Here is an 11033-nt window from a genome sequence, read left to right on the forward strand (position 1 = left end):
TGTGATAACATAAGTGTAGGAGCTCTTGCAACAAATTCAGTCTTTCACACCAGGACCAAGCACATTGGAATAGATGTGCATTTTATCCGTGACCAAGTTCTCCATGGTGCTCTTGAAGTTCGATATATACCGTCATCAGATCAACTTGCTAATTGCCTTAGAAAGCCTCTCACTCACTCTCACTTTCAATGCTAGCTTAAGGTCTAAATTTGACGTAATTGTATTACCCTCTCATTTAAGGGGGAATATTAGAGAAAGAAGCCACATAAGCACTACACATAGATCTCCTACAAATGCCACATCAACGTCTAGTCATCAATCCTCTCAGTAATGCCATGAAATTCCAGAACATCTTTGTTAGAATTGGTTGGAGGAATATTACCTCCACCAATCTTCTTCTAATACATGTACATTTTGTATTGACCCATTGTTATTGTTTTATTCTTTTTATTCCCTCTTCCTGGGTTTACTTTTTGTATAAATTATCATTATCCTCTATTGCTAGAAATAAGAAAGTTGAGAAATATTTTTCCTCAAAGTAAAGTTTCCCTTCTCAACCAATCCTTTATGATGCTTTAGAAGGCAGGGAAGGGAATCATTAATATGGCCAAAGAGGGAATGAGCTTTGAGGATGGAAGAGATTTGATATTTCTGGAAAACATAATTGGTGGAGTCCAGACGAAGAGGTACGAGATTGCAAATGTTGGATAGTAAGAAGAGAGTCAAGGTGGGAACAAATGGGTTTGGTCAAGATTTGGGAATGAGATTGGTAGGAGATTCGATGGAAATAAAATTAGAATGAGAGCTGGAGGTGGCCATTAAAGAAATATGTGAGGTGTGTAAAATTAGTTTGAGGAATGCTCTGATACCATGTAAAGTTTTTGAATACAATTTGTATATGCTTGATGTATTCTCATTGATATTTAAAAACATTTATACAGATTACAAAAAGAGTAAATATGGTAAAAATTACAATGAAATCATTTGGAATAAATACCTAAATAATAGGAGAAGATTGAGGATCTAAAATATCTTATAATACTATCCATAACAATTTTCTTTAATTTATATAAAAAATACGAGTCTTTTAAAAATATAACAAAGCGCCAATGGAAAATACCAAAAATTCCTCTGTCAACAATTTCAAAATTCTTTGGTACGCTATCGTTTAAAACTTGGTTACACGATCGTTTAGATTTGACCATTTAGATTTGGGTAGCCAAACCTAAACAATTTTTTCAAGATTTTTTGGTATACGATCGTTTAGATTTTGCTAAATAATTTTTTTGTACACGATCGTTTAGATTTGGCTACCTAAATAGCCAAATCTAAACGACCTTTTTTTTCAATATCTTTTGTATTTGGTACACGATCTTGAACAACCAAATAACGGTTTAAAAAAATATATTTTTTATATTTGACACACGATCTTGAACTAAATAATAGTTTAAAAAAATAAAAGAAAAATTGCAAAAGAAGAAAAGAAAGACGGTGGAAAGAAAAAAATGGCACTTGAGGAAGAGAAGAAAGATGATGAAAAGGAAGTGCAAACTTGGAATATTAAAAAAATGGCAAGCTTTATGGACTTTTTCATTTTGTTACATAGCCCGTAAATATTTTATCAGTTTGTTGTATTTATAAAAATTAAAATAAACAATATATTCTATTTTCAATTAAAAAAAACAAATACAAATGAAAATGGTTGGTCAAGTATTACCATTTGACAAAAAAAAAAAAATTTGTTGAACAATCGATGAAAAAGAGAGAAACCCAACACAACAAAAACTACTACTTTACTGGATAATTATAATGGGTAGCAATTTTTAGAATAATTATTAAGTATGTAACAATATTTTTAAGAAATTATAAATATAGCAAAGTTCATAGTGATAGACTTCTATCGTTGATAGACTTTTATGGTTTATCAATGATAGACCAACATTTGCTAATGGTTTATCAGTGATAGACTCCAATCATTGACAGATTTTGCTATATTTATAATTTTTTTTAATATTGTTATATACTTAATTATTTTAAATATAATTGTTATATTTGCAACTATCACTATTTCACTAATAGTTGAAAACTTCAATATTTTAATAAATATTTTTAAATAGTGCAATATTCATTCAATTTTACCTCTATATTCTGTAACAAGAAATTTAGTTTTTTTAGTTGAATACGATTTTTGTGATTGAGTTTAGGAAAAATTATTTTTTTAAAAAAAAAACTGCTTTAACATATTTACAAATATATCACAAAAACAACTATTGGATTTATTATAGGATTCTTATTTGATTTCTAAGTTTTAAGAAGTTACTTTGGAATTTAGTTTTTATTTGATTCTAAATTTTTAACAATGTCCGGCTGTTAGGTTTCCATTAATCAATTTAAAACAAATAAGTTGTTTTTGTTTAAATGATTTCTTTGTATTTTTGACCGATAATAAACTGTCATAGCTATATAAAATAACATGCTCTTTTTCTGTCACTATACATTTTATTTTTCGATTAAGTTCGTTTCTAATAAAGTTCTATTATGACATTTATTTTAGACCACGTAGATATAGATACCGAAGAGTATTATAATATATGAATGACTTACTTATTACTTCCATTTTGAATTGTTGTTATTTTGATAGAAGGTTTTTAATATTTATTTTGAAAGATTAGAAAAGTTGAGAAGTAGTGGATGATTATTAGTGTTTATAAAGATAGTTTTAAATGTTAAGGTTTAATGGGGGAGGTTGAATAAAGTCAAAATCAATAATTAAAAGGTGTGGAATCTATTAATGGTAAAGTCACATATGACAACAGCTGTGGCATGTGAAATTGACATATACTTTCAGAGTTTAGATCCATTCCAAATTTATTGGCTCATAACTAAATTCCATCTTCTAAACTTTCTATTTTACCCCCTCCTTTATTCTTCTTTACAATTAAAACATTATTATTAACTTCTTTTTCTTTTCTTTTCTTTTTTTAGCTTTCATTTTTAACCAACTTCATAAATTATAGTTTAAATTACAAATTTACTCTTTCTACTTAAAAAATCCAACTCAATAACGACAAACCCAAAAGAAACACATCCATAGTTTAAGATGACTCATGAATGAACTGAGATCACATTTGAATAAAATAGATCTCGAGGATGTGAAACCAAGATTAAGAAAGCTTAAAACAATTAAAAGTTACAACTATACCCACAAAGTGCACATTATTTTTCGATGATTAAACCATAAAAACTCAAAAGTAAAGCTTACTTGGTTGAAGCAATTTTATGTTCACAATTTCTTGAGAAATTTTCTAGGATGCATATAAGACTGAAAAAGTTTGCCTTGAATCCAAATTCCAAATTTTAGAATTTCTAATACAATTTTGTTATAGTATTAGAAATTTAAAATATTTAATATTAATCGTTCAATTTTTTTTAAAAAAAATTATTTTAAATAAGAAAACATCTAAAACTATTTTAAAATATAACAAAATATCATATCACATATATATATTATAGAAAGGTGGCTATTGCAATTTAGGTAGAAAAACGATTTAGTTATTAATATTTTGATTGATTCAGGTTTTCAATTTTGTTACATGTTATCATAAAAATTTCTTGAAGGAATTAACCCCCAAGATTTATAATCTGTTGTTGCTTTTTAAAATGTCACATTTCTAATAAAAATGAAAACACAACTGTAAAGCAAAATAAATAAAGAAAGAAAGAGGGAATAAAAGAAACCCACTCATTAACCACACAAACATTTCCCAATCCACAATCTAACAATTTTGGTAACGCAATTATTAAAAGATCAAATACTAGAAAAATAAATAATACATCAATCAATTCACCATTTTAAATATTTATAAAATATAATAAAATTTCATAGTTTAGAGTCATAAATACATGAACGTAAATTAATCGAACATTCACAATATTACAAAAAAAAAAAAAAAAAGTTCATTTGAGAGAATGTCATTGAAATCTTACACCATTAGGTTAATGGAAGGTAACAAAATAATTAGTTTACAAGTTTAGTCTCTTTGATTTAGAAAAATTTAAGATTGAGGAAGTTATTTAGAGTGAAAATTATACATGACTGTAACAATCATATATTGAAACAATAATATCTATTGAAAACACTGTTTGCTTCTCAAACTAACGAACACAGACTATTGTAAATTGAATGTAATAATTTTAGAATTATAATAATTTCGTTTGGGATGTTTAAATGTTTTAATTTAAAAATGAGTGGATTTGGAGTGTTTTATTAAGTTAGTTCTACGTCAATTCCGATGAATGGTTAATGAATTTAGTCTAAATAGAAAGTTTGATGAAACAAAGGGGAGAAATTGATTGGAGCAGAAATATAGAATTAAACTAAAATAATGTGGTTAAAGTTAAAGAAAAGAATTAGGAGAATATGAGAATTAAAGCTAAGGGAAAGAAGTTATTAGCATCATAATTAGCAATTTAGTAGAGAAGATGAATAATTAAATTCTACCATACTTTCATAACCAAAAATTAATTAATTAATTAAAAAAAGAAAAAAAGAAAAAAAAACCCTCATCCATGTCGACGTAAGAGAGTGTATAAAAACATCACTCTCTTTCTCTCTCTCTCTCCCTCTTTCTCCATGGCTATGGCAAAGGGCAGAGCAGTGAGTACTTAAGACCAGGTCCTTCCCAAAATTAGCATAATTTCTCCATCAAACCAAACCCCTCTTAGATCTGGTTTCTCTTCCTGTCTTTCCCTCCTTTCCCCTTTCTTCCTCATCTCTCACATTTCCCCTTTTTTCTTCTTCATTTACTCACACTTCCCGTCTCCTCTTCACTACCCGCACTCCTTTTCCGATCCGCTGCCAGTAAGATTTCCTTTGCTGTTTACTTGTTTTTCTCCGTTTTTCTCATTTGGGTTTTTTGTTTTTCAGTTGCCTTTTTTGCTTTTTGGATATTAATTGTGTTGGTTTCTGGATCTTGTTTGTTAATTCGTTAATTTTTTTTATTTTGATTTGGTGTTTTGTTGGATTGGGATTTGTGAAGGAGGTCTTGAGTAGCTTGTTATTGAATGGGGTTCTTTTTCTTTCATTTTTTTCTATTGGGTGGGATTTTACTTTTGGGATTTGTCAGATCTGGGGATTTGGTTTAATGCACCGACACACATTGCTTTCGACTCTTGGGCTGTCTTCTTTTTGTGCTTTGATGTTGATTTGATGTCGACACGATCTTTAGAGTGTATTATTCTATTAGGGTGAATCTTGCGTATGAGTGTCGGTTCATCCATTCTTCAGTTGGTTGGGTTGTCAATGTACTGGATGGAGTTTCGTTGGATGCAGATAAGGATCTTTTGTGTTTTCTTTCCGGTGCTTTAGATGTTGAATTGAAAGAATGATTTTGTTTCTTTAACTTAAGCCATGAATGTCAGATTTCTTGACTCTTCTCTATTTTCTGTCAAGGGTTATTGGTCACTCATTGCTAGTTTAAGTAATTAATCTATACTGACATTTGAACAAGAGGGTTCTTTAAGAATAGAAGTTACAATGCTCGGATGGTGACATAAAGGATTCTAATCAAGTAATAAATATATACCAGCATTCTTTAATTGAGTGCACTGGGCATTTCAGATTTAGGATTGTCCCTATGATTATGGCCATAAGTGATTGGAAGTGCTAATTCACTCACTTCAAGTAGAATTGGTTACATTTGTGTAATTCAGCCTCTTTTTTTCTGTGGTGAAACTTTATGCTTTCCTAACACTTTACAGGTTGGGCCTTATGTTCTACAATATACTAAACCTGATTCTTGCTATCGCTTTCTACTGTAGCTTCAGGAGGGGAGGTTATCTAGTTTCCTTTTAAGTGGTACATTCAACATTGTTTCCGCACTTGGGTCAAAGTATATAGCTGAGGAGAACTTAAAAGTTCGATAAATGACGAGGGGAAGATCTGATGGGACACAGAAGAAGCGCTTAATCGCCACCATATGTGTTGTGGCAATATTTCTTGGGTTTCTGTATGCATATTATGGATCCATTTTTGGCAACCAAGATTCGGCTCTGCAGCATGGGAGCAAGTCATTAAGCCATTATTTGATGGGGAACGAAGACTCTGAAGAATCTTCAACAACAACCGAGCAGGAAGACGCAGATGATGATGTCATACCAAAAAGTTACCCGGTAAGTAACTGTCTTTATTTGAATGGCGCTCTCATCAAAATACAACTCTCTTTCTCAATAAAAAGAGAATAAATAATCCATCGGAGTTCAATTGCTTTATATCTTTAATTTGTTTCTTTAACTTTTAATATTTTTAGTCTTAAGGTGAAAGGTACAGCTCCCTCATGTAGTTTTTATTCTCATTTCAAAGGTTTGTGATGACCGGCATTCGGAATTAATTCCCTGCTTGGACAGACATCTCATTTATCAAATGAGATTGAAACTGGACCTTTCTTTGATGGAACACTACGAAAGACACTGCCCACCACCTGAGAGGCGGTTTAATTGCCTGATTCCTCCTCCAGCAGGATACAAGGTAGCAATTTGGTAACACTGAGCATCACCTGAAGGTTTTGCTGATTAGTAATTACTAACCACATCATCTGAGCATATGGTTTCTAACTTTTACATATTTATAATGTGTTACTGTAGGTCCCAATTAAGTGGCCTAAGAGCAGAGATGAAGTGTGGAAAGCAAACATTCCCCATACTCATCTTGCTCATGAGAAATCTGATCAGAACTGGATGGTTGTCAAAGGTGAAAAAATTGTGTTCCCTGGAGGAGGTACTCATTTTCACTATGGAGCTGATAAGTACATTGCTTCAATTGCAAACGTAAGATTTCTGAACACTTCTTTATTTTCCCAAATGGAAGGATAACGTATAAGAGTTTGCTTTTTAGATAACATTTTTAACGCAAAATATATCAAATTACTCTAATTTACTGATGTTTAATCTTAACCATTCCTGGTTTTGGCTTAAGCATAGATTCTGTATTTCTGTGCCAAATTTTCTTATGTGCAATTGATTAGCTGAAAATGTTGGCCTTCATCTTTCAGATGCTCAACTTTTCTAATGATAATCTAAACAATGAAGGAAGACTGCGTACTGTTCTTGATGTTGGTTGTGGTGTTGCAAGTTTTGGAGGCTATCTTCTCTCATCTAATATCATAGCAATGTCCTTAGCACCAAATGATGTTCATCAAAATCAAATTCAGTTTGCCTTGGAAAGAGGAATTCCTGCATACCTTGGTGTTTTAGGAACTAAGAGGCTCCCTTACCCAAGCAGATCTTTTGAACTTGCACACTGTTCTCGATGTCGTATTGATTGGCTTCAAAGAGACGGAATTCTTCTTCTTGAGCTAGATAGATTGCTTAGACCTGGTGGTTATTTTGCTTATTCATCCCCTGAAGCTTATGCACAGGATGAGGAGGATCTGAGAATTTGGAGAGAAATGAGTGACCTTGTGGGTCGTATGTGTTGGCGAATTGCTGCCAAGAGAAACCAGACTGTTATTTGGCAAAAACCCCTAACAAATGATTGTTATCTGCAAAGAGAACCTGGTACCCGCCCTCCACTTTGCCGATCTGATGATGATCCCGATGCTGTTTGGGGTGTGCAGATGGAAGCTTGTATCACTCCTTACTCTGACCGTAAGTCCCTTATTGAATGGCTTGATTTAGAATTTTGTTTTCTTACTACTATTATTTGCCGACATAAGTACTTCCTTTTCAACTTGCCAACTATTCATAGCCATGTGTTGCTGCTTATTATTCAATGGAAGCTATTTAATTTGGTGGGTTTAAAGCTACGGATAGAGCATATGGCTTTCCGGGTTAATAAATACCCTATTTGGATTTTAATTTTGTTATCTTTTTCTTCCCTTAAACTGAACTGGAATTGATTTCTCCTGATTTTTTATGAAGCCTGTAGTCATGAGAGTTTCTGTTGTGTTGTGAGGTATTAGAGCGTGTTGTGATAAATATGCTTGCTCAATGATCACACTGGATTTGTTGGTGCAGATGATCATAAAGCCAAAGGCAGTGGATTAGCTCCTTGGCCAGCTCGATTAACTTCACCTCCTCCACGACTTCAAGATTTTGGCTATTCAAATGAAATGTTTGAAAAAGACACGGTAATTTTTATGACCAGGATGAATTTGGCTAATTCAAATCTGGATGCGGAAGTTTCTAATCTTATGTTGCCTTGTTGCAGGAAATTTGGCGGCGTAGAGTTGAAAGTTACTGGAATCTTCTGAGTCCAAAGATTGAAGCGGATACTATTAGGAACGTGATGGACATGAAGGCTAATATGGGATCATTCGGAGCTGCTCTGAAGGACAAGGATGTGTGGGTGATGAATGTTGTTCCAGAAGATGGACCTAACACACTGAAATTGATATATGATCGGGGCCTCATAGGCACTACTAATAACTGGTATGCAGCTAAAAATTGCACTTGCACAACCTTATCCCTAAAACGTATTGTGCAATGCAATTCTATTTTTATATTCAATGTAGGATAGGCGCATTGATAGTGATACTTGATACATATTTTACAGGTGCGAAGCCTTCTCAACATATCCTCGTACATACGATCTGCTTCACGCATGGACTGTCTTTTCCGACATCGAGAAGAAAGAATGCAGCTCTGAGGACCTGTTGCTCGAGATGGATCGCATGCTCAGACCCACAGGTTTCATCATTATCAGGGACAAACAATCTGTCGTAGATTTGATAAAGAAGTATCTACCTGCATTGCACTGGGAAGCAGTAGCTACCGTGGATGCCAGCTCGGATTCAGAATTGGATGGCGATGAAGCCATATTCATTGTTCAAAAGAAACTGTGGCTGACAAGTGAGAGTGTCAGGGATTCAGAATAAGACCAAAAAGAGCTGTCTTCTTCACAAGTCCCTGTTGCTGTTAAATTTTCCGATGCCCATCGCCGCCTAGAGGGATCAGATCAGCAAGAACGAGCAGCAGCGATGCCAGTAAAAAAAGGTTCCTTCTGTTCATTAGGGAGATATTTTCAAATTTCTATTTATTTACCTCAGTGTAATGCTTTTGATTTGATAGTATCTATAGACGATGGATATTCTTCAACAATTTTTTTCCCTCTTTTGTTGTCTCTGTCTTTTACTTAAAAGTTATTTGATTATTGATTCAAGAATGGAAGATTTGGGCTGAAAGGTCATAGGAATATATAATTTTGCTTCATTGTTGACTCTCCATTTTGGATCTGGCCTTCAAATTATCTTCCAATTCATAGCTGTTTAGATATATAAAACGTTGAAAAGTGAGCAAAAATGGGGTCTTAAAGTCCAAAAGCTGCCAATAAATTTAGCGTTGAAGAATGAATGAAGGAAAGGTGACCGACGTGGGTTTATTATTAGAAGGGTGTAGGCTGTTTATAGCTTAATATCTGACTTTTTCTTTGTCAGGCTGTCACATCATTGGACAAAACGCGTATAAACATCATTATTATGTATATATGGCTGTGAAATTTTTCAAACTCACTACATTCCTATTCTTATTCTTATTCTATTGCTGTTTTATTATTTTATTTCATGAATTTCGTACTGTTACGGATTGGAAAATTTGTAGCTTTGCAATAGTATTTTAAATTTTTTTCATTACCTACTACCTATTAGGTATGAGAAAATGTTTAGCATTATAATTAGCACATTTATTATTGTTTTAAGAAAATATAGAGCGTTCACTGGTTAAATTTGCAATCTTGAAAATTCTAGAACAAAATGGACAAAAACCTTAACATCCATTGTATTTTCAAAATGTTTATTGTGTCTCCTTAATTTTGGTTAATAGTTTGCTTTGACTTTTGGACTTTCAAGTTCAAAGTGACATTTTCGGTTCTTGCATAATTAATTATGTTAGTCAATCAACCACTTAACTTTTGGGAAGCCAAGACCTATCTACTAGAGTGAATTTCAATTTGGTAATGAAGAATTATCAAACTTCAACTTTTAAAGAATCTATTATTGTATTAGTTGATATCATTATTGAAATAGAAGGAATTGCGTCATTTCTTGATAACATGATTGAAATAGAGAGAATTGCGTCATTTCTTGAAATTGTTAAATAATATTCCTTTCTCTCTGGTATTCTTTTCACATAAAAAATCATGATCTTCATATAGTGAGTTCAAAAAAATCTATAATAATCAAACGGAATATTAAAACCACAAAACTAACGTAATTATATATTTGCCTAGTGGCTTAGCAATTAGAAGTAAGAGATACAAGCCTCAAATCTCTTGGTCGAGAAGCTGTATATTTTAACTAGTGGCGTCCAAACTAACGAGCTATTCACTTTGAAGTAGCTGAAAAAAGTAAACTCTCTATTGAACATTAAAATTAGGTAGATTTTATGCGAAGAACTCACACACGGGTAGGATTTAATTAAAAACTTTTTAAAGATAAGTTTGATGGAACATTGCCTTCAACAATCTTTTTAGATTCATTAATTTGGTTGTTGCTTAGGCAGATGGCAATGGAGATAATGGTCCCTCAAAGATGCCCCAAAGGAAAAGGAACCTCACCATTTACTCAATAACAACCTCCACACTTTTTTTCTCTTATCATGTCACCTTCTTTCTTATAATGCAAGTTTTGTTTTGTTTTTGTTTTCTTCCTTTCATAAATATGTTTTTGCCTTTTTCTTATTTTCATTTTATTTTTTAAAAAAATGGATTAATTGTAAGATTTGCTAAAACATTGTAGCATTCAAGAATTGATGAAGAAGTCCTTGTGTCTTATAATTGTGTGATTCTTATTTTCTTTGGCTTGTTAGTTAAGAAAAGAGAAAAAATATCTAAAGTGAATGCAGGGAAACAGGGGCAAAAAGGTTGCTAAATCAATGACTATTATATGAAATCTTTTTTAAAAGGTATTGACTTATGATATGAGAATCGAATCTCTAGCTTTCAGGTTTATAGTACAAACACTAGGTCAATTAAACTATGCTCAATTTGGTGCATGAGTTTTATTTGGCTACAAAATTATCTAACGTTAAAGTTGAGAAAA

At 32.3% G+C, this 11033-nt stretch overlaps 1 protein-coding gene across 1 annotated transcript; it reads left to right on the top strand.

Moving 5' to 3' along the window:
* Positions 1 to 4537: 4537 nt before the first annotated feature.
* LOC103499424 (probable methyltransferase PMT3) lies at positions 4538 to 9207 on the top strand. The gene is made up of 8 exons (XM_008462426.3): positions 4538 to 4861; positions 5821 to 6171; positions 6362 to 6526; positions 6643 to 6825; positions 7050 to 7644; positions 8014 to 8126; positions 8207 to 8427; positions 8552 to 9207. Exons 2-8 carry the CDS (start codon positions 5926 to 5928, stop codon positions 8871 to 8873), a joined length of 1845 nt encoding a protein of 614 aa, XP_008460648.1. The 5' UTR covers positions 4538 to 4861; positions 5821 to 5925; the 3' UTR covers positions 8874 to 9207.
* Positions 9208 to 11033: the final 1826 nt, after the last annotated feature.

The sequence above is a fragment of the Cucumis melo genome, chromosome 5 (assembly GCF_025177605.1).
Source record: "Cucumis melo cultivar AY chromosome 5, USDA_Cmelo_AY_1.0, whole genome shotgun sequence".
Classification (NCBI taxonomy): Eukaryota; Viridiplantae; Streptophyta; class Magnoliopsida; order Cucurbitales; family Cucurbitaceae; genus Cucumis; species Cucumis melo.

What these genes read in the sequence shown, in the direction of transcription:
- LOC103499424 (XM_008462426.3), top strand. Translation starts at nt 5,926, where the DNA reads ATGACGAGGGGAAGATCTGATGGGACACAGAAGAAGCGCTTAATCGCC. An exon ending in TCATACCAAAAAGTTACCCG is followed by an intron (nt 6,172 to 6,361) that starts GTAAGTAACTGT and finishes CTCATTTCAAAG; the next exon opens with GTTTGTGATGACCGGCATTC. An exon ending in TATCACTCCTTACTCTGACC is followed by an intron (nt 7,645 to 8,013) that starts GTAAGTCCCTTA and finishes TTGTTGGTGCAG; the next exon opens with ATGATCATAAAGCCAAAGGC.